Source organism: Globicephala melas, chromosome 2, assembly GCF_963455315.2.
Source record: "Globicephala melas chromosome 2, mGloMel1.2, whole genome shotgun sequence".
Lineage (NCBI taxonomy): Eukaryota > Metazoa > Chordata > Mammalia > Artiodactyla > Delphinidae > Globicephala > Globicephala melas.
The window spans coordinates 68406600-68431202 of record NC_083315.2 but is presented as its reverse complement, the minus strand read 5'-3'; the positions used below and the strand labels follow the sequence as shown (position 1 = coordinate 68431202).

General features: G+C 36.3%; 1 protein-coding gene and 1 non-coding gene across 7 annotated transcripts in view; one reads left to right on the top strand and one right to left on the bottom strand.

Annotated features, from left to right (window-relative positions):
* Positions 1-22884, bottom strand: part of DPP8 (dipeptidyl peptidase 8) — a 54985-nt gene extending 32101 nt beyond the window's left edge. For 4 of the 6 annotated variants that reach the window (XM_030875238.2, XM_060294111.1, XM_060294110.1 and 1 more), the window contains exons 1-6: positions 22697-22884; positions 20838-20974; positions 18322-18591; positions 13570-13682; positions 1084-1257; positions 96-264 (exon numbers count right to left, since the gene is read on the bottom strand). In XM_030875238.2, coding sequence (XP_030731098.1) covers positions 96-264; positions 1084-1257; positions 13570-13682; positions 18322-18591; positions 20838-20874 — 763 coding nt within the window. In that variant the 5' untranslated portion in view covers positions 20875-20974; positions 22697-22884. Of the gene's footprint in view, positions 1-95; positions 265-1083; positions 1258-13569; positions 13683-18321; positions 18592-20837; positions 22221-22592; positions 22612-22696 lie in introns of those variants that run through there. The other 2 variants (XM_030875240.2, XM_030875236.3) reach the window with 2 other exon arrangements.
* Positions 12124-12196, top strand: TRNAR-CCU (transfer RNA arginine (anticodon CCU)). The gene has a single exon. It is a non-coding gene; the product is annotated as a tRNA-Arg (tRNA).
* Positions 22885-24603: the final 1719 nt, after the last annotated feature.

Below are 24603 nucleotides of genomic sequence, written 5' to 3'. Positions count from 1 at the left end.
ATCACCCAGCAAGTTTCAATTGGAAAATGTAAGCAAAAGCAAATTAAATTTTAAAAATACTTTTCAGGAAAGTAGATTTGAAGAACTTGAATTACCGTTGTGCACATACGTAAGCCTCCTTTCTTCTCTCGTTACAATGTTGGATATCCATATATCATTGCTATGTATAAAAGCAATCCAGTCTGGATCTGCTGGGCATAATTTTGGATCCATCCGAATGTTGGGACAACTAGTCTCCACTAGATTGGGCCGTAAGGGTTGTTGCTAGAAAAGTAAACAACATTTAAAGGCAAGTATCAGGCTGATACATATTTGTTTACCAGCGCCCTTCCTATAAAACGAATAATAATCCCAAGTACAATATCAACTATAATAACTGCTCTCCAGAAAAATGTACTTTCATATGCCTTAACTTATAAGAGAGGACTCATTTTTTTTCTATGAATTAATAAGCATAACAGGAGCAGAAATAAAGACAAAATAAGAGCACTTCATAAATTCTGTTGTCCAAATCTGTTTAAACAGAGTAATTATCGTTTGTTACATGCTTTTATTAAACACTTATTTGACTATTTCACTTATTAAATATTTCTAATTAATTTTACCAGTATAAAATAATTTGCTCATAAAAATGTAATGAAAGCTAGAATCATCACAATTCTATCAGAAGAATAGTTCTGATATCACATTAAAATTGCCTAGAATAAAATCAAACATTTAAAACCATTTACTGAGATGAATCAAGCTTTTAGGGGAACCACAGAGGGATTGCCCTGTGATATCATTATCTTCGAAAATCCACCTCAGCACTTACTCAAAAAATGGCACTGATGCCCTTTACTAATTCTTCCTACACAGCAAGTATTTTTAGCATTTTAAAAATTGTATACTAATGTCACTGAAAAAATTATTAATTCTTAAAATTGGAAATTAATACCCATATTTCTTGTTTTCTTTACTACTAAATTAGTAGTACACAATTAGTGAAAAGAATTTTTTAGTTTGTTTAATTACCTTTCTGATTTGGACACAAATAACCTCAGGACCCAAAAACAGATTTATCAAGTAGTAACATCAACTTACAGTAAATCCTTGTGGCCCTCCGTCTTTTACGTGATAAATTCCACTACCAGCTTGAAATAGAAATGTTCCACTTCCTTGGTGATAATCATAAGAAGCAATTCCAACTGTTCCGATTCGTTTTCTTTCTCTCAATAGTTCTTCTTCTCGAGAATACATTCCATAGTCCAGTGTTGCCTAATACAGAAAGAAAGTCTCACATTCCAGTCTTCTGAAAGGTGGCTTTTTGCTTTTAGCACTGAAATTCTAGCATCTCCAATATTACTGGGTTTACATTTTGAGTGATCCCAAAATTTGCCAGCAACTTTAAACAGATTAATTTCAGGAAGTCTGCTGAAAAATTTCTTGGTAAAGGGTCCCTAGACGATTACTGTATACATTAGAGAGCAAGAATTAAGTCTCATCACCTTGGCTTGGCATTCAAGATCTTCTACAACTTAAATGTAATATAGCAGTTCTGCATGCACTTAAGAGCAGACTCTGAAGTCAAGCAGTTTGAATCTAGGCTTTGACTCTCATTAGAAGTCTGACTTTGGGCAAGTAGTTTAATTTCTTCAAAAGTAATTTTCTTCACTTTCGAAGTAGTAATAAATCATCTACTTCAGCTTTGTGAAATTTAACTTAGATAAAAATATGTAAAATGTTTAGCACAATGATTGGCACAGAGTAAAGTTCTCAAATATCAGCTGTCATTAGTACCTTTCCACTAATCCACTAATTCTGCTTTAATAAAACCTTAGGTCAGGCTTGTCACACCACTGAGGTAAAACCCAATATGCGGTGTTCTGCTCCTGGCCTTTGTTCCATCACCCCCACCCCCGACCCGAGGCCATTTTTCTTTCTATCCATCCAAGTTTTACTGATATCCCAAAACCTTAGCCCTAATTCAACATTGGCCAGGAAAGTTTCCTGATGCACTATGGTGTAGTGATCTCTTCTTTGAAATTTATATGAGTTACTATCTCTTTTACTCATTTGGCTATGGTTTTGTTTTTCACTTTTTTTCAGTATTTCTGAATAGAAATAGATTAAAAAAAAACAACTTGAGAGCAGAATCTGATTTTTGCTTTCCTACCTAAAGCATCTGTTAAAATCTCCCTCAAAGAATATTTGTAATCAATGATTGATGATGAAGAAGGACCTTCCCAAACTAAAAATATTATTTGACACATATATAAAATTTAAATATATATATATAAAAATCTAATAAGTGCTAGTTTTAAAAATTTACATCCACATCTTCCCTCACTAAGAGTTCTTTATGATAAATAAGGGGATAAATAAAGGAATGGTAAATAAGGGAAACAGACATGGTTTCTGCTACCAAGGACTAACACTATTTTATGTTATGTTATGTTATTTTATTTTATTTGGCCGTGCCATGGCTTGCGGGATCTTAGTTCCCTGACCAGGGATCAAACACCGGCCCCCCACAGTGGAAGCGCAGAGTCCCAACCACCAGACTGCCAGGCAACTCCCAAAGGACTAATACTTTGAAAGTAGCCAAGTTCAGGGACTTCCCTGGTGGTCCAGGGGTTAAGAATCCACCTTCCAATGCAGGGGACGCAGGTTAGATCCCTGGTCAGGGAGCTAAGATCCACACATGCCATGGGGCAACTAAGCCCACATCCGTACGTCGCAACAAAGACCCAGTGCAGCCAAAGTAAAAAAAAAATAAATAAATATTTAAAAAATAAAAAAAATAAAAGTAGCCAAGTTTATATATCCGGAAAAAACCATAATTCAAAAAGATACATGCACCCCAGTGCTCACTGCAGCACTATTTACAATAGCCAGGACATGGAAGCAACTTAAATGTCCATCGACAGAGGAATGGATAAAGAAGATGTGGTACATATATACAATGGAATATTACTCAGCCATAAAAAAGAACAAAATAATGCCATTTGCAGCAACGTGGATGGACCTAGAGATTGTTATACTGAGTTAAGTAAGTCAAAGGCAAATATCATATGGTATCGCTTATATGTGGAATCTAAAAAAAAAGGGGGTACCAATGAACTTATCTACAAAACAGAAACAGAGTTACAGACATAGAAAACAAACTTATGGTGACCAGGGGGTAAGGGGGGTGGGGAGGGATAAACTGGGAGATTGGGATTGAAATATACACACTACTATATATAAAACAGTTAACTAATAAGGACCTACTGTATAGCACAGGAAACTCTACTCAGTAGTTTGCAATCAATGATTGCATTTAGGGCCCACCCTAAATCCAGAATTATTTCATCTTTAGATACTTAATTACATCTGCAAAGACCCTATTTCTAAACAAGATCACATTCACAGACACTTTTAGGACTTGGACATATCCTTTTGGTGGTCCCTATTCAAACAACAGGACATTATCAAGAAAGTAAACAACAAAAACTGCTAACAACCTGGTTAACAAAGTGGGCAAAAGACTTGATTAGACATTTCTCCAAAGAAGATATACAAATGGCCAATAAGTACATGAAAAGATGTTCAATATCACTAATCATTAGGGAAAAGCAAATCGAACCACAATGAGACACTACCTCATACTCATTAGGATGGCTCCTATTAAAAAGCCAGAAAATAGTAAGTGCTGGCAAGGATGTGGAGAAACTGGAACTCCTGTGCACTGCTAGTGTGAATGTAAAATGGTGCATGGAAAACAGTATGGCAGTTCCTCAAAAATATAAAAATGGAACTATCATATGATCCAGCAATTCCACCTCTGAGTATATACCTAAAAGAATCGAAAGCAGGGACATGAAAAGATATTTGTATACCCATCTTCATAGGAGCATTATTTATAATAGCCAAAAGGTAGAAGCAATTCAAGTGTCTATTAATGGATGAATACACAAACAAGATGAGGTATATACATACAATAGAATAATATTTAGCATTCTGACATATGCTACAACACGGATAAACCTTAAGGACATTATGCTAAGTGAAATAAGCCAGTCACAAAAGGACAAATACTGTATGATTCTACTTCTATGAGGCACCTGGAGTAGTCATACTCATAGGAACAGAAAGTAGAATGGTGGTTGCCAGGGGCTTGGCAGAGAGGTAATGGGAAGTTATTGTTTAATGAGTACAGTATTCCAGTTTTGCAAGACAAAAAGAGCTCTGTGGATGGATGGTGGTGATGCTTGCGACAATGTGAATGTACTTAATGCCACTGATGTACTAATGTACACTCAAAAATGGTTAAGATGATACATTTTATATTATGTGTATCATGTCCACAATTTTTTAAAATGAAGGTATAAGAACTTCAGAGTAAGGTAAATGAAGAATAGAAAAAAGGGGAAGTAACAAAAATGTCTTATCTCGATAAAGGAGAGATCAAAATGTGTTTAAATGTATAGATTTAAATTAATGATTATAGTACTAAATACTTGCCAAAGGTAATTATGACTGATTTTCTACTAATAAATTAATGATTACTGCAATTAAAGAAAAAGATAAAAAGACAACCCACAGAATGGGAGAAAAGAAAGTCCAGTATCTAGAATACATAAAGAACTCTTACAATTCAACATTAAAAAGACCCAATTTGAAATGGCAAAGGACTTGCACAGAGCTTTTTTAGGCCTCGTCATGCAGCTTGCCGGACCTTAGTTCCCCGAGCAGGGATCGAACCCGGGCTCCCTGCAGTGGAAGTTCATTGTCCTAACCACTGGATAACCAGGGAATTCCCCAGACATTTCTTTTCTTTTTTAAAAAATTAATTAATTAATTATATTTATTTTTGGCTGCTTTGGGTCTTTGTTGCTGCATGTGGGCTTCCTTCTAGTTGCAGCAAGCTGGGGCTACCCTTCGTTGCAGTGCTTGGGCTTCTCATTGTTGTGGCTTCTCTTGTTGTGGAGCATGGGCTCTAAGTGTGCGGGCTTCAGTAGTTGTGGCACATGGGCTCAGTAGTTGTGGCTTGCGGGTTCTACAGCGCAGGCTCAGTAGTTGTGGCGCACGGGCTTAGCTGCTCCACGGCATGTGGGATCTTCCCGGACCAGGGCTTGAACCCGTGTCGCTTGCACTGGCAGGCGGATTCTTAACCACTACGCCACCAGGGAAGCCCTCCCCAGACATTTCTTTAAAGAAGGTATACAAATGGCCCATAAACACATGAAAAAATGGTCAGCATTACTGGTCATTAGGGAAATGCAAATTAAATAACAATGAGATATCACTTCACATCCGTTAGGATGGCTATAATCAAAATGACGGACAACAACAAGTGTTGGTGAGAATGTAGGAAATTAGAACCCTTATACATAGCTGGTGGGAATGTAAAATGATGCAGCTGCTATGGAAAGCAATTTAGTAGTTCCTTAAAAATGTAAACACAGAGTTACCACATAACCCAGTAATTCCACTCCTAGATATATACCCAAGAGAACTGAAAACAAATCTATACAAAATCTTGCATTTGAATGTTAAAAGCAGCATTGTTCATATAAGCTCCAAAGCTGAAACAACCCAACTTTATCCATAAACTGATGGATAAATAAGATGTAGTCTAGCCATACAATGGAATATTATTCAGTCATAAAAATAAATGAAGCATTATTACCTGCTATAGTGTGAATGAATCCAGAAAATACTGTGCTAAGAGAAAGAAACCAGTCATTAAGGCCCACATATTATACAATTCCATTTGTATGAAATGTTCAGAATAGGCAAATCTATAGAGACTCAAAGTAGATTAGTGGTTGCGTTGGCCTGGGGGTACAGAGGGTGAAAGGATGGGGAATGACTGCTAATGGGTTTCTTTTGCAGATGACAGAAAGTTCTAAAATTAGATGGTGATGATGGTGACACAACCCTTTGAATACACTTAAAAACTATTGAATTGTATACTTTGAGTGAATTGTATGGTATTTGAATTATATCTCAACAAAGCCAGTAAAAAAATTTTTTTAATGGAAAAGCTTATTCTATGCTAACAGTAATCAAAAGGAAGCTAGAGGGACTATATTAACATCAAAGTAAACTTCAGAGTAAAGAATATTACTTGAAATAAAGAAGGTCACTTCAAACTAAGAAAGCAGTAGATTTACGAATAGGATATAACAATCCTATCCACTTATACCCCTAATAACATAGCTTCAAAATATATACTAAAGGAAAAACTAATAGAACTGCAATGAGAAACAGTCAAATCTACAATTATGGTTGGAGATTTCAACATTCTCTCTCAATAACTGATAGAACAAATAGAAAATCAGTAAAGACATAGAAGACTTTAACAATACAATAAACCAATTTGATCTAATGGTCATTTATAGACCCAACAAAAACAGAACATATATGCTTTTCAAGTGAACACAGAATACATACAAGGATGGACTACATTCAGGGCCATAAAACAAGACTTTAAAAAATTGAAAAGATTTAAGTCATACAAAGTATGTTCTTGGATCACAGTGGAATTAAATTAGAAATCAAATTTCTGAAAAATATGCTAATATTTGGAAACTATATAGTACACTTCTAAATAACTTATGGGTTAAAGGGAAATAGGAAGTATTTTGAACTAAATGAAAATGGAAACACAACATATCAAAACGTATGTGCCACAGCTAATGTGGTACTTAAAGGGAAATTTATAACATTAAGTGCCTATATAAGAAAAGAAGAAAGGTCTCAGACTAGTGACCTCAGCTACCACCTTATGAAACTAGAAAAAGGAAAACAAACAAAATCCAAAGTAAGCATAAGAAAAGAATTAATAAAGTTTAGAGCATAAAATGATGAAAGAGAAAAAAACAAAACGACAGAGAAAAATAAATGAAACCAAACTGATAAACCCTTAGCCAGACTGATCAGGAAAAAAAAAGGCTGGGAGTGGAGAAGACACAAATTACACAAAATATCAGGAATAAGAGAGGGACAACACCAAAAATTTTACAGACATTGAAAAGATTAGGGAATATTATGAAACTTATGCCAATAAATTTGATTACTTACATGAAATGGAAACATTTCTTAATAGACACAAACAACCAAAGTTTTCTCAAAAAGAAATACATAATATGAATAGCACTACATCTAAGGAAGAAATTGAATTTGTAGTTAAAAACCTTTCCACAAAGAAAATTACAGGTCCAGATGGCATCACTGGTGAATTCTACCAAACAATTTCTAGAAAATTAAAAAGGAGGAAATAACTCCCAACTTATTCTGTGGCTAGCATAACACTATTACCAAAATCAGACAAATTTCAAGAAAAGAACACTACAGACCAATACTCCTCATGAACATAGATATAAAAAAATCTAAACAAAATATTAGCAAATTGAATCCAACAATATTTAAAAGGATAATAAGTTAGAACCAAGTGGGCTTTATCCCAGGAATGCAAGATTGGTTTAACACTCAACAATCAAGTGATGTTTTGTTTTACCGTATTAACAAATTAAAAAAGAAAAACCCTGTTCACAGCAGCACTATTTACAATAGCCAAGACATAGAAGCAACCTCAATGTCCATTAACAGATGAATGGATAAAGAAGATGTGATATACATACATCACAGAATGGAATACCACTCAGCCATAAAAAAAAGAATGAAATAATGCCACTTGCAGCAACATGAATGGACTGAGAGATGATCACACTAGTGAAGTACAGAGAAAGACAAATAAATGATATCACTTATACATGGAATATAAAAAAAATGATACAAATGAGCTTATTTACAAAACAGAAACAGACTCACAGACGTAGAAAATAAACTTATGGTTACCAAAGGGGAAAGGTGGGGGAGGGATAAATTAGGAGTTTGGGATTAGCAGATACAAGCTACTATATATAAAATAGATAAACAACAAGGTCCTGCTGTACAGCACAGGGAACTATATTCAGTATCTTGTAATAAACTCTAAAGGAAAAGAATCTAAAAAGAATATATATATATATATATCACTGCTGTACACCAGAAACTAACACAACATTGTAAATCAACTACAATTAAAAAAAACAAAAGTGAGAAAGCACTTAGAAAGTTAAAAAAAAATACTAGCAATGATCAACCAGAAACTGAAATTAGAAAACAAAGTCATTTACAATAGAATAAAGAAATATGAAATACTTAGGGATAAATCTTATGAAGGACTGTGCAAGAGTGGTACATTGGTTGCCTGTATCCCTGAATGGGTGGGTAGGGGAGAATACAAGCCAGTACAAGGAAACTTTTGAGGGTAATGACTGAGGTAAGGGTTTCACAGGTACATCATATGTACATCCAAATCTATCAAATTGTACACTTTAATATCTGCAGCTTTTTATATGCCAATTATACCTCAATAAAGCTTTAAAAAATGAAACCATGTAAGAAACCATATAAAGCACTGGATGAAAACATGGATAAATTCTTTTATAACTTGAGTGTAGAAAAACTGTCCTATGACAGAAGACACAAATTCTTGAAACAATACCAAAAAGATGGATAAATTTTATTACACAAAAATCTTCCACATGGCGTGCGCACACACACACGCAGACACCATAAAGTAAAAATAGAAATTACAACTTCAGGAAAATATCTGAAACTATATCACAGACAAAGGGTTATTAATATCTCCAGTATATAAAAGGCTCCTAAAAATGAAGAAAAAGACCAATCACTCCACAGAAAAATGGGTTAGAGATAAAAGATGATTAACTTTGCCTATAAAAGAAAAGCAAATTAAACTACACTGGTATACCATTTCTATCTATCAGATTGGCAAAAAAATCCAAATGTCTGACCACATACTGTGTTGGAGAGTCTCTGGGAAAACAGGCACACTTATACCTTACTGATGGAAATTCAAAATGGCACAGCTCCTATGGAAGAAAATTTGATAATATCTAGCAAAATTACAAAACCATATACATTTTGGTCCAGTGACTTCAGTTCTTAGAATCTAGCTTAAAGTTACACTGGCAAAAATGTAAAAAGCCCAAGCCATTTTACTGCACTACTATCTGTAATACAAAGATTGAAAATAACTAAAATGTCTATCAAGAGGGAACTGGTTGAACATGATTTGTCTGTACAACACAACACAGATGTAAAAAGAAATAAAGATTATGTATACAGTTGTCCCTCAGAATCTGTGAGGGATTGGTTCTAGGACACCCCCCACCCCCATGGATACCAAAATCTGTGGATGCTCAAGTCCCTCAGACTATAAAATGGCTTAGTACAGCTGCATCCAAGGATGCAGCTTAGTTCTGCATCCAAGGATGCTGAACCTGTGGATATGGAGGACTCACTATATATTCTTACGGAGTGATTTGAAGGATACATTGTTATTTGAAAATTGCAAGGTGGAGAAAATGTATACTGTATGTTACTATTTATCTAATGGGGGATAGGAATATCTATGTAGTCACTTATATTTTTTAAAAAAGAAGGATAAGCCATTTAAAAACACAAAGATTATCTAGAAGGAGAAGGGGAGAAATAGGGTAGAGGAGATGAGGAGCTTCTCTGAATACTTCTGGTTTTGTAGATCTGACTTTGGAACCATTTAACTATTTTCTACAAAAATTAAATTAAAAACAAAGGAATTCCTAACACTTGAAAACAAAATGAAGCAAATGAATCTAATTGTATAGAACTGATAGCATGACCACACAGAGAAGACAAATTCCAAGTTACTGTTAAGTAATCAGCACTGATTCATTTGTTATTTTAAAACTGTTTTGTGTGTAGTATGGAGTAAAGCAAATGAGTAATCATACTGTTGTTTAAAAGAGAACCTTTGGCACCAGAGAAAGAAAATTCGTATGTAGGATAAATGAGGTTAAAGAAAAATCCTGTAGTGCAATATCTTAACTGGATATATCAGTCTGACCTTATATCTTATCTGAATTGATATGACTTCATGGTGATCTGTACATTTCAAACACACACACACACCCACACCCACACACACAATGTATGTATTCCCTAGTTTGCCCAATAAAAAGACCTAGAAACGATTAACAACCCAATAATAATAAGCATCTCTAGTACCCAGATCATGGTCTCTTAACACCACTTTCCCCTAAAGGAACTAGAGAGAAATGGCTGATTCTAAGCATGGGATAAGCAATGTGAAAGATGATCATAACACATCTTCACAGCAGAAAGCAACAGCGCTATCATCTATTACCAGGGTCACGTCAAAAGGATTTGACATGTCAAGTTGAAAGGGATTCCAACAGCCAAAAATAAGACATTTGTACAATAAGAATAATAACTGTCAATGGATCAAAAGATACCAAACAGGCTTACACTGTAAGTTTATAAAGATACAAAAACTCCTCCAAAACCCCTAACTGATCACATATATAAGACTGTAGAACACAGATTATTTGAAAAATGGGAAATAAAGGACAAGAAACATCTTGCCTTTCTATTGTGAACTAGAACTCAGAATAACTGAATAGTTGTTGAATAGCAGTTTTCTCTTTATAGAAGTTTTTCAGTTAATAAATGAAGAAGGAATGATAAAATTTCACTGTTTTATAATGGATCTAGGTAATGATCAAAGGGTGCTATCATTGCAAGAAGATAAATAAGGCTCTATACGACTTTTGATGGAGGCATACGTCTATGAAATATTATTTTGTTAATTGTGGTAAAATATATAACATAAAACTTACTATCTTAACAATTTTTAAGTGTACCATTCACTACTGTTAACTATACTCACATGGCTGTGCAACCCATCTCCAGAACTCTCCCATTTTGCAAAACTGAAACCCTATACCCATTAAACTAATTAAACAGCAACTCCTCATTTTTCCTTCTCCTAGCCTCTGTCAACTACCATTCTAGGAGTCTATTTGACTACTTTAGGCACCCCATGTAAGTGGAATCAGACAGTATTTGTCTTTTGTGACTGGCTTATTTTACTTATCATGATATCTTCATAGTTCATCAATGTTGCAGCACGTGTCACAATTTCCTTCTTTTTTAAGAAGGAATATTCCATCACATGTATTGGGTTGGCCAAAAAATTAGTTCAGATTTTTCCATAAGATGTTTTGGAGGGAATTCCCTGGTGGCACAGTGGTTAAGCATCCGCCTGCCACTGCAGGGGACATGGGTTTGAGCCCTGGTCCGGGAAGATCCCACATGCCGCGGAGCAACTAAGCCCATGAGCCACAACTACCAAGCCTGCGCTCTAGAGCCCACAAGCCACAACTACTGAGCCCACGTGCCACAACTCCTGAAGCCCACACGCCTAGAGCCCATGCTCTGCAACAAGAGAAGCCACCGCAATGAGAAGCCCACGCACTGCAACAAAGAGTAGCCCCCACTCACTGCAACTAGAGAAAGCCTGCGTGCAGCAACAAAGACCCAACACAGCCAAAAATAAATTAATAATAAATAAATAAATATATTAAAAAAAAGATGTTCTGGAAAAACCTGAATGAACTTTTTGGCCAACGCAACATATGACACATTTTGTTTATTCATCTGTCCATGGACACTTGGGTTACTTCCGCCTTTTGCCTATTGTGAATAGTGCTGCTATGGATATGGGTATAGAATTATTTGTTCAAGGCCCTGCTTTCAATTCTTTTGATCTGTAAAGTATTATTGGGGGAGAAAAAAAGAGGAAACCTGGGTCTGATGAAGCTTTGAGATCTGACTACCTATTTATATTTACAGAGAATACAGGAGACTGAAGAACATATCAAATAACACCACAGGAATACAATCAGCAAAACAGACCCTCTTTCTTCAATAGATAAACTGCAGTGGGGAAAAAATGGATGGAGAGGAAAGCAATATATTAAAAGTAAGAGAAACTTAAGAAACCTATCAATCAATTGTAATATATGAACCTTACTTAGATTCTGATTTAACAAATCAAGTGTAAAAAAAGAAATTTAAAAATCAGGGAAATTTGAATATTTTATATGAAGAAATGATCAATGATTTTTTAAGATGTGATGATATCTAAAAAGAATCTATATTCTTTAGAGATACATACTGACTTATTTAGGAGTGAAATGACCTATTTGGGAACTCTTTAAAAATAATCCGAGATGTGGGACTTCCCCGGTGGTGCAGTGGATAAGACTCTGCACTCCTAATGCAGGGGGCCCAGGTTCAATCCCTGGTCAGGGAACTAGATCTCACATGCATGCTGCAACTAACAGTTCGCATGCCACAACTAAGGAGCCGGCAAGCCGCAACTGAGGAGTCCTGGAGCCACAACTAAGGAGCCCACCTGCTGCAACTAAGGAGTCCATGTGCTGCAACTAAGGAGCTGGCGAGCTGCAACTAAGACCTGGTGCAACCAAATAAATAAATAAATAAGAATGCCAACTCTCTAAAAAATAATAATAATAATCTGAGAAGTGGGGATAGGGATTGTGAGGGAAGACTGGTAAGGCTACAGTGAAACACTGATGGCAAAGATTTGAAAATTGTTAAAACTAGTTTGCATAGGATTCTACTTTTGTATGGTTTGAAATTTTCCATAATAAAGCTTAAAAAAAAAAAACAACTCTGACTCACTAATTTGCAACCTTTTCCATGAGAAAACTACCATTATTTCAGTTCTACACACTGTTCTTAGAATAAGGAATTTTTTTGTTTTAAAGGAAAGTCACAAACCAATGTAAGAAACAACATCCCTGATAAATAGTTGCAGTCAAAATGATTGTCATGGAAGGTTTTGTTTTGTTTTTTTTTACTTCCTAAGAGAAATATCACATTTTAGTTCCTAGTCCAAATATTCTATTCAATACTCAATGTAAAAATAATAAATGAGAACTAAAAAGGCAAACAATCACACCCAAACTATCATCTTGTTTTTGGGATGTTTTGAACCATTTACATATTGTCTAAAGACAAAATATTGAAGAAAAAAAAAAAACCTAACCTTTGATTTTACATAAATTGAATTATGCTATTTAGAAAAAAAAAACTGAACTTAGTACCTTTATTTAACCCTTACATTAGTACTGTTACTAAATATTAGAACTAAAAATTCAATTTAAAGATTTGAATAAAAAGCTTTCTGGAAATATACATTACTTCTTTTATGTGAATAACTCTTCCACCAAAATGTGAGAATTACATAACTAGCAAGTTTGTAGACGAGAATGATAGTTAAACAGGGAGAAAGGTAGCCAAAAAACAATCTGGGGACTTCCCTGGCGGTCCAGGGACCATTGGTTAAGACTCCACCCTTCCACTGCAGGGGACACAGGTTGATTCCTGGTCGGGGAACTAAGATCCCACATGCTGCGCCGTACTGGGCGGCCAAAAAAAAAAAAAAAAAAATCTGAATTGTAATATCTACTATCCCTAGTTTCAGATATTGAGAATTTAATGAAATTTCATGGTCATACATGCAAAAACATAAAAATGTTTTAATTCCTTTTGATTCATATCTACTTCAAATATAAAACCCCAATTGAATTTCTGTCCCTAAACAAATGTAATATCTAAAAACATACACAAAATCATAGGAATAACAATGTTTAACCCTACCTGAAAAAGATCCAAAAGAGGCTTCCAAGAGAGCATTAAGACTGCTGCTCTGTTGATGGTTTTGGGAATTTCAGAATAAAACAGTGTATTTTCTCTGTTCTCACCAGACATAGCTATAAAAGGAAACAATCATTTTTTGTTATTTTAAAAAATAGCAATCTACCACAATTATAGCAGTAAGTATATAATGCCTCCTATATACTGCAAAATTTTGTACTCTATGGGACCTATAATGAATGTTAACAAGTAGGAGATGCACATGCCATATGCCACAGTAATTTTCTTCAGGCTCCCAGAAAAATCCTCAGGTTTCCTTTTGATATTCAAATTTTAGTCCCTCTCAAAATAAACATAAAAGTGTATAAGATGATGTAAGGATAAGTGTCACTTTTAGTTTTTTTTTTTTTTAATTGTTAGTGTCTTACAAGTTGGCAATAGACTCATTAGATTCCAAATGGGGGTACTTTGTGACAACTTCAGACTATCAAGCTTCTTCTTTTTATGAATCATTTAAAGTATTTACTTAGAAATATACATAGGTCTAACAATTTGAGTTTTTCTTCACTATAAATGCTCTACCACTATAATCACTAATAAGTTTCAAATGAAAGTACATTCATATTAAAACAACACAGAATCTGATATCTGATTTGTTAAAAGTCTCTTTATCCTTTATTCGAGAATTGTGAAAGAAAGAGGTCTACACTAAGTAGAAGATAGGTCTATTCTGTGAAATCATACAATAACTGAATGGGAAGATCACAGCAGTGTAGAATAAACTACATACCAAAGAGAAGTAATAGAAATACAACATGGTTATGAAGAGGTGAACCAAAGAAAACTCAAAGTAAAACAAAGTCCTTCTACTCTAAAAGGTGCTAGAAAGGTATCACTTCCAAAAAAGCTAGGGGAGAGTGAAGGAAAGAGAAAATAAATCACACAGGAAGAACAAAAACTCTCTCTAGTGGAACAAATCCTCAGCCTTGTGTTTCTGATAATGGCAGAGAAAGCAGTCTGTGGAAGGGCATGGTAACTTCCATGCTAACCCTTGCAAAGGTGGGGGATGACTCTCCAAATACCCACAGATTCCTTTATCCTTTTATTATCCTAAACTTTTCTTAAACCTTTCTTAGTTTGTTGCCTTTTGGAGTAAAAAGTCAGGTACCAGCTGATATTTACTTCAGCACTCAGTTTTGCCTTAGATCTATTTTGTACATTCCAGAGTTACTTTGTTACATAATTCTTAAGACTGTAGTCACTTATCCATACCATTCATAATCTTACAAAATATGATCATATCCTCCTTAAGCCTTTTCCTTCTAAGAGCTTTCAACCTGCAAATATGAAAAAGCTGGTTCTCATCTACCCTCAAATAAGAGCTATCCACAATCACTTCAAATGCTCCTCTTAAAACTGCTCCTTGTTCCATAATGCCTTCCTTGGCTTCAACCTTGACCAATAAAAATTTCCAACGCATTCTATGTACACACACACACACCAGTTCTGGTTAAACACAAAATGACCTTTTCCCATTGTTTCTTTCCTGTTGACACACTGCTATTTATTGGTGTCCGAAGTATATTAAAATTTCTGAAACAACAGATTTACATGGAAAAATATTAATATGCAGATGGATATAAAAGACTTGAGCAAATTAAATGGCATACAACTTTCTTGAAAAGCTCAATATTTTATAAAGATTGTCAATTTTCCTAACTTCATCTATAAATATAATGTAATCCTAAAACAGTATAAATAGGATTGGGAGAAAGGAGCTCTAATCTAATTTTAAGTTCTCACAGAAAAACAAGCAAACAAAAATAATCAAGAAAAGTATGAAAAAGAGTGATGAAGGGTGACTAGTACTATAAAATAGTAAAACATCTAAAGTTATGATAAAAATAATAATAGTAACAGCAGCATAACATTGGCACTTGATTTGACAGACAGATCAATGGAACAAAACGAAGTCCAAAGTAAATAAAGATTTCAAAAAATATAATTTGGAGCTGAGAAAGCCTTTCTAGATGTGATGCAAAACTACATAAAAAGTAAAAATTTAACTACCAAAAAAAAAAAATCACAGATTTCTACAGAAGGGCAAAAGGCACTAAAGGCAAAAGACATTAAATCTCAGGGAAAAATACTACAATGGGTTAATTCCCTTCTTGTACAAAAAAGTGCTTTATATCAATAAGAAAAGCACCCACAACCCAATAAAAAATAGACAATGATTACAAACAGATCAGTCACAGAAAAAGAAATACAAACGCCTTGTAAATATGGGAAAGGATGCTCAACCTCACTCATAAGAAAATTAAAACTACAATGAAATATGGGGATATAATGTACAGCAATACTATATTGCATATTTGAAAGTTGCTAAGAGAATAAATCTTAAACGTTCTCATCACAAGAAAATTTTTTATTAACTATAACTATGTATGGTGACAGATGTTAACTAGACTTACTGTAGTGATCATTTCACTATGTATATAAATATCGGATCATTATGTTGTACACATGAAACTAATATAATGTTATATGTCAATTAAAAAACAATAATAATTTAAAAAAATTACAGTGAGGAACTGCTGTTCACCTATCAGACTGGGAAAGATAAAAAGAAGTTTTATTACTCACTATTGGTACAGGTGTAGAGAAATACTCTGAGACAATGCTGGCAGGGATGTAAACTCTATAACCTCAATGGAGGGGCAATTTGGCAATATCAATACAAATTCAGAATCTGTACACCTTTTGTCCCAATAATTCCACTCTTTGGAATTAGTCCTGTTAAGTAAATTCACATAGGTACAAAAATGATCTAATACAGTGATATCTGCTCCCTCATTTTTTGTTAATACCAAAATAGAAAAACCTAAATGCCCATTATTAGAGGCCTGGTTAAGTAAAAGATGGCACAATTATATAATGGAATACTCTGGAGTTGCTTAAAAAAAAATGAATCTACAATTACTAATGTGGACTCATGCAGAGAATATCTCTTTAAAAAAAAAATTGTCAAACAGCTTTGGAGGAGGGGAGAAAACCTATTTTTAAAAACTTAATAAACAAAGGCACATTAGCAGGTCGGCCCTCAAACACATCTCTGGCTATTCAGCCCTTCCTTTCCCACCCAACCCCTAGCTGTGGGACTCAACTCAGGCCTCAGTTCCTCCAGTGTTCCCATTTCTCACATCCTTTCTTCCTTATTCTAACAACCATTCATTGCCTTCAGGCTCTGGGTTAGGAAAATAAAATAGCGTGACTACAGGAAGGAAACTCCAAAATTTATGGGCTTGTGATTCCATTTCAACTATTGTACTGGGAGTGAAATCCCTTTCTTTAAGTAGTTTTAATGGTTAATTCATAAACATTTTTGTGAGACATTTGTTTATAGTTAAGAATTATGGATGGTATGGCTATAATTTTTAACTATTATACTAAATATAAGGGTTCCTCCCCTAATTGTGCCCAAACTCTCTTCCAACCAAGCTGCCTGATTTAGCAAGTATGGATGGGCTTTTCTTATATTGCTTCTCCAATCTGAGGAAAGTCTGACTTTCTGCCTCCGAAAAAAACCATAGCATAAGTTTCTTGAGAAAGATATATATATATATTTCCTACTTAGATGACTTACCTAAATATTTTAGCATCATCTCTCAATAAATGTGTTCAATGAGAGACAATTAATGAATAGGCCTTTGGGACTTAAGCTAATACAAATAATAATTACCAGCTGGTGAATGCTAGGCAGCATACTATAATTTACAACTATTATTTCCAATCCTAAAAAATAATACTGTAAAAAAAAAATAATAATACTGTAATGAAGACAGCTGCTTGGGGGATGGGAATGGGGTCTACAAATTTTTTTTCTTTCCCTTTTTAGTTTCCTTCCTCAAACTAGCCATAGTACAATAAAACTTGGTTTGGCTGTACAAGAACAGTATTGTGTTTCTTAATATTGGTTTAAGTTGGAAATGTTTTCATGTAAAATGTTTAATACTTAAGACAATCCCATGAGATAGACATTAACCCTCATTTGATAGATGAGGAAATTGAGACTCACAGGGTAAACGAGTCAGCAAAGAGCGGATACCAGAGCTTAGGCTTCTGATTCCAAGACTAGCTCTTTATCCACTGCCCTGTGTCTATATATGTGCTAGGTTAGTCAATACTAAGCTGTGCCTAAGCATGATAGTTGCTCAGAATTTACTACGTATTCCTTTTACTACAACATCTTAGTAAAGCATTTAAGGTGCATAAACAAAAAAACAAAAATGTCCATCAGTGGTATTGTGCATTTAATGAAGACAGACCTTAAACCTGGAGTGAATGGGCTCAGGAAGAAGAGACCAAAACCAGTCTTGGTTTAAAAAAACGAAAGCAGTAGCTGTTGAGAGTGGGAACTACTGTTTTTATTATTTGTGTTCCTAATCTGACCATTCCTAAGGAAAGGCAGTTTGAACTAGCTTTAGGAAGAAGTAATATCTAGCATCTTTACTTTGAAAGTAAGATCATGATCAATTCATGATCTGTTATGTGCAAATAAAAATCAAGTTAATGGGACAAAACAAAATGAAAACAGCACCAAAACTGAAGTTCTTTTAATTATTTTTTTTTCCTTTGGTGGAACCATCACTGATTCATTCACTTATTTATTCACCAAAATTTGAGTACCAATTGCATCTAGCCTGTTTGAATTAAGAAAGCATTTCCTTTCAGAAACTATGACTTCATACTCACCAAGGTAATAGATCCTGTCCGAATGAGGCCCATCTGGATCATTCCTCTTCACAAACATAAAATCATGTGGTGCCTTAGCCATCATGTAGCCATGATATTTTCTGGTATCAGCAAGCAGCTTTTTAAGCTGACTCCAGGAGTATCGTTCAACATAAAACGGCTCCAATTTAGGCCGATCCTGTGATTCAATATTCTCCTCACACTCTGCAGTTTCAAAGATCTCAACACCAAGCTGTTCTGTTTCCATCGCTGCTGCCATGTTGCATTTTCCTAGAAAAATAAGGCACATGAAGTTCACAGGTCTGCCTTCTCTTATATTAATCAGAATGACAGTCTGATAGGGCCCCCCAACACCCCCAAAAAGGGGGAAAAATGCTTTTCAGTACAGTTGCAATTAAACTTCGTAAGAAAAGCAATAGCTCCTTTTCTTTAAAAATGAGATTAAAAAAAAATTGAGGTCATGTCTATTTCACAGTTGACTATAAATCTCTTGGGGAACTTTTATAAAAGGCTCTCCTTAAGTATCTCTTGCCAAAATTCCTTTTTCTTTCCCACATTGGAAGGAAACGGGCCATATGCCAGTTGGCTGCTATGTTCCTTCAAAGAGCATGTCAATAGTGAAGCTAAATGTGCCAAGGGAGTTAAGTGTTTTTGCACTTAAAAAAAGTAACTCATTTGATAAATGTGGACTTCTTCAGAGAACAGAAATAATCACGACCAATTAGAACAGTTATAAAATTGTGGCAAACAATGTACTTCTAATAACCTTTCTAGGGAGCTTACCCAAGATAATATAAATACTGTTTCCTTTTAAATGAGACTCCAAACAACAAAAGACCTAACTGGCTGGTACATTTTTTCTTTGTCTTTTGCTCTTGCCTAGACATCACTATCTGATGATCCCCTATGTAACTCTATACTATAAGGAATTTATGTGACTATTACTACAGATTATAAAACTTCTATGATTAAATGAGAAAAAAGTGGCTTTAGTTGTAGTTTATGCACAAAACATTTAATGTTTGTAATATCAATATTTTGATAAAAGTTCAAACCCAATTTACCACTTCAACCCAAAAACAGTATTAAGATTTTATCTACTAATGACGTTTCTTTCATTTTACAAATCCAGAAGAGGATAATTTTTTCCTTTATCTATTTCAATATTTAAATGCAACAGGTGCAAAGTATCAGAGAAAATAACAATAAGTGTTATTATAAGCCACTGTATGATATTCTGACATGCATTATTCATAACGCTACCAAAAAGGAGCAACATAAACAAAAATTCTGGGGCAACCTGCTCTTTTTGAACTAATAAATGTCCGAAACATGTGGACTTAGGAGATAAACTAGATTGCATTTGTGTAACCAATTCACGTAATTATTAACTACTTCTACAACAAAAATCAATACATGGCTGTATATTTAACATGATGTCTTTTTTAAACCTTAATTTCACAGGTTAACAGGAGTTCATGGTAAAAACTATCAACCACAGAGAAAAAGTCATTAGCAGGTATGGGTTGTGAATTAGTCCATCAGGTGTGCTGTACGGCATTCGAAAGGAACAGAACTGTGAGGCCACGGCCACGATATTGTGTTTTTTTTTCAGGTTACAGTGAAATACACTACCGTTTTCAATATAACAGTAGCAAGAGCAGCCAGAAAATCTACTGGAGAGTTCTATAGTATACAACTTGTAATATTATTACAACTGGGCATTTACCTCCAATGATTAAAATCCAAACAGCTCAACAGAGGAAAAGTCATTTAGCTCACATGGTATTCAGCATATTGATATTAAGTAGCAGTACATGACAGTAATGGTTGTTTGCCCATCTAAAAGCTGGTGGGGGTCTGTTTTCTATCAAATGTGTCAATGGATCTAGTTTGATTCCTAACAGAGTAAGGGACAGGTGAGACAAGGAGATATACAAACTGGGCTCATTCTTCTCAACTCCCCTTGCGTTAAACTTGAAACTTCATCTCCAAACCACTACTTGAAACAATAGAGCTTGGGGATGGAACAGGGAAGTTCAGACAGACTTCCCAAGCTTACTGCCCAGCTTCTTGAGTCATTATTTTGACAAGTCTCTTACATAAAAGTTGCCATTACCTTGCACTTAAGCAAAACCATCTGGTATTCCTAAACTGTACTAGGTCCCTGGATTCACTATTTCTGACTCTCTCTACACACACACACACACACACACACACACACACACTTTACAATTCAAATGACACTATTCTGTATTTTATGGTCAATGTATATCCTGCATTTCCTAGGCTAGACCTGATATTACATAATTTTAGTAATTTACACAAACGTGTAACTAACTGATTTAATTTCCAGATTTCCGTAACACCTTACATACAAATACATTCTCAAAATATGTGACCCGAGTTTTCTAATTGCAAAAATTAGAAAATAGGTCAGTACATGTTCTTAGCACAGTGCATTTATTTCACTGCCCCACCTACCTCTTCACTTAAGGCCCTTCCCTGGTGCCTACCTGATTGTATTTTCATCTGTTCGGATCTCTTCCACATTCAAAGAGATCTTTTTGAAGTGACTCAACTTCAAGCATAGATCCCTCTGCTCATCCTGCTCTCTTCTCACAGGAGTCTTTCCTTTTCTCACCATCCAATCCTGCTCACCAGGATAATGAAATAAGATATAAAGCTGTTGATCATTATTAAAATGGATCATATGTGCCCAAAAAGATTAAGCCTAAAGTCTCAAATAGTACTTGAAACTGATGCATATTCTTTTTGATATAACATACAATGCCTGAATTACTTTGTATCTGCACTTTAATTATGAAAATTATAAACTGATTTTATTTCAGAAATGTATAGCCCAATTTACTCCAAAGAATATCCAAACGGTAGTGTAAATCCTGACATCCGGATACACATTAAAAGGTAAATTATGGAAGAACATTTAAAAGTATAAAAGGCATACAGATGTGAGGTTACTCAGTGGCTGCTGCAAATCTTCAAAAATGACAGATGATTAATAATAAAATTTATTTCTATGTGCCTGGTCCTGTTCTTCTGCCTTTTACATAATAACCAATTTGTATTATTTTACAGAATACATGTTCAGCTGACTGGAGACAGAATAGACTCAACAGAATAACCAGTAAGAACTACAGGGTCATTTTTGCGGAGAGAACTAACTTCCAGTTAACATCAAGATTTTCGCAAGATAAAGAATGTACTACCCATTTTCAGTGCATTCCATTTTTGTTTATTTCCTTTCCACATATACTCTGAAAATAACTGAACTAGGTAACTTCTCTAGAAACGGAAGTGTTAAGTTTGTTGAAATTCTGGCTTAGTAAAAGAAGAAAAGCAGGGTCTGTGATTATACCCGTCACTTTGTTATCGGTTTTAATTCTGGGCTCTCAGAGCCCAGATAGGTGATGGAGAGAGATGTGGCTCAGTGGCAAATGGAGGGAAAAAAGTTGTGCTAACACAGCAACAACGGACTACGATGTCAAGACACCTCCCATTCACTAAGCCCCTCATTCAGAGAAGAGCATGTAAGGTTAGAAAATAGCCTCAGGACTTTTGAATTTGGACCCACTCAAATGTCATTCCTTAATTTTTAATCCAGGCGCCAGTCTGTCCACTTAAACACCCCAAGCCTCGTTGAAACCTAGCTATTTCACTCGTCAGCTAGTTGAGAGGTTCATTATCACAAAGTGGGCAACAATCTTGAAAGCTAGAATGCGGAAGAAGAGGAGAGGTGTAGCAGCGAATATTAAGAAGGGGGACTGGGGGATGCCAAGGCTTAGAAGAAAAGTGTGTGAGGGGAGAGGTTTGGGGAAAAAGAAAAAAAAAAGGAAAGAAAAGCACCTATCCTGTGCCAGGTAGGTGAAATAGAATGAGAAGAGGCCAGTAAACAAGGAGGGAATCGACCTAAAGTAGGGCAGTAGAAAACACGAGCTGGGAAACCAGAAAATCTCAGTCCGAATCCGATCTGCCACAGTCGGACTTTAGACAAATCCCTTCGCCTCTGTGGGCTTCCGTTTCTCATCTGTAAGCCCGGACAATACCCGGCTCCCAACCCCAGCAAGGCTCAATTAAGATAACGGACGTGGAAGTCCAGAGGCCAGCACCCAGCGCTCAGGGGGCGCCCAGTGAACGTTGGCTGACTCGGAATCTGAGAGCCTGGGCTTCCTCTTCCGGCAAGTGGGGTCCCGCCACCGGCTGTGGCCCGCGCAGGGCGGCGCGCCGGGTAAACCGCAGAGCGGGCTAACCGGGAGAATGCGCCGGGCGGTTCCTCCGTGAGGCGGAGAGGCCCGAGTGGGCTGAGGCGCAGGCCTCGCGGGCGAAGGGGAAGGAGAGGGGGCGGATACTGCACCTTCCCCCCCCGGCCCCGCCCGGACCGTCCTGACGCGCGCTAAGGACCGGGCCTGCGCCGCTTCATGCCGCGCGGCCTCCACTCCCGACCAGGGGGCAGCGGCCTCCTTGGCTACGGCGCCGGCGGTAACCGAAGCGGTGAATGCGGCACTTAAAGACGGCGGCGGCGGCTCCAGCACTTCCGGTTTCTTGCGCGCTGCCCTTCAACGGGGGAAGGCGCAACGGGCCCAAGAAGAGCGCAGCTCTCTGCTCGGCGGGGTTCCCTTACGACAGTGCCGTCTAGTGGCCGGAGGAGCGAACGAGGCGCGGGAAGGAAACTGGGCGGGGGTGGGGGACAGAGAAGAAATCCAGAAAGGGGCAGTAACTTGCTGGAAATCACAGGACGAACTGTGGCATGTCCGTAGTCATCTATTTTTTTCCTTCGACAAATATATATTGAGTGCCTCCTATGTGCCAGGGAGAGCTGTAGACACTGAGATTAGAACACGGAGCAAGCCAGGGAAAAATCCCTGCCCCTTCATGGAGATGACATGGAGAGGGAAGGACCAGGACCTTGGGGATTTTCTGGGTGTCTCATTGTTATGGTGGAAAGAAACCTGAACTTGGAGTCAGAAAGCTTGGCTCTAGTACTAATTAATGACCTTCAGCAGGTCAGTCTCTTTGAGCCATGGTTTCTTTATCTGTGAAAGAGATGTAATAACGTCACTTAATTGCACTTAAGGAAAACCACGTGTGTCATACAAACACCTAAAGATGAAGGAACTGGGGCCCAGGGTAGGGAAGTGAGTGGTTTGCTATTATCAGGACCAGAGGCAGGTCTCTTGACCCGCAATGTATTTCCTATTCTACACCATACATTGGCTGAGAGAAAGAGAAAAGGGGAGCCTTGGGAGATGACTGGGAAAGTGGAAGGTGTAAAACAAAACAGTGGACAAGCTGGGCCTTCCCTATTTTATATTATTACAAGGACCCATTTATCAGAGGTGTGTGTAATTAGGCTTTATTGTAATAAAAGATCCATCTGGGTGCCATGTTCTACTCCTCAGTATGCAATTATTCACTCCGAGGTTAAATGAGTCTTTGCTCAGGCTTTGTTTTTTGAGTTGAGTTCCTCTAAAAGTACAGTCATGTTTTCACTGGGATTCCTCTATGACTTTTGTGCAAAAATACCAAACAAACCCCCAAACAAAAAATAACACCCGAAAGTAGGTTTTAAGGCTTTGAATGCAGATGCACATGCTAACAAAATACAATGAAACATCTTGCACTTCATTTCATTCATCCAAATGTTTACTGAATCTCTGCCACGTGCCTGTCACTGTTCCAAGCACTGGTGCTACAACAGTGAATAAAGTAGGCAAAATCCCTGACTTTGTGCAGTTTATATTTGAATAAGAGGAAAAAGACCTCCCCAAAAGCAAAGAAAAAATATAATTTTATGGATTTCAAAAAACAAGCTCCAATAGATAATTGACAAGGACCTACTGTATAGTACAGGGAACTCTGCTCAATATTCTGTAATAACCTAAATGGGAAAAGAATTTGAAAAAGAATCAAAACATGTATATGTATAACTGAATCACTTTGCTGTACACCTGAAATGAACACAACATTGTTAATCAACTATACTGCAATAAAAAATAAAAATTAAAAAAAAGAGAGAGGTTAACAGCAAACCTCAGGGGAAAACAAAACACCAAAAAAAAAGAAAAAAACAAGCTCCAGAGAGGTAAAGGATGTGCTGAAATCATATGTCTAATGACAGGCTGAACTAGATTTGAATTCAGATTTCTTTGTTTTCAGTGTTATTTTCTCTTTCTATGGCAGGGTTAAAAAGCCTCTAACCCTGAGAAATCTGTGGGGGGAACATCTCCATCACGCACCTTGGCCACCTTGCATGTATCCACA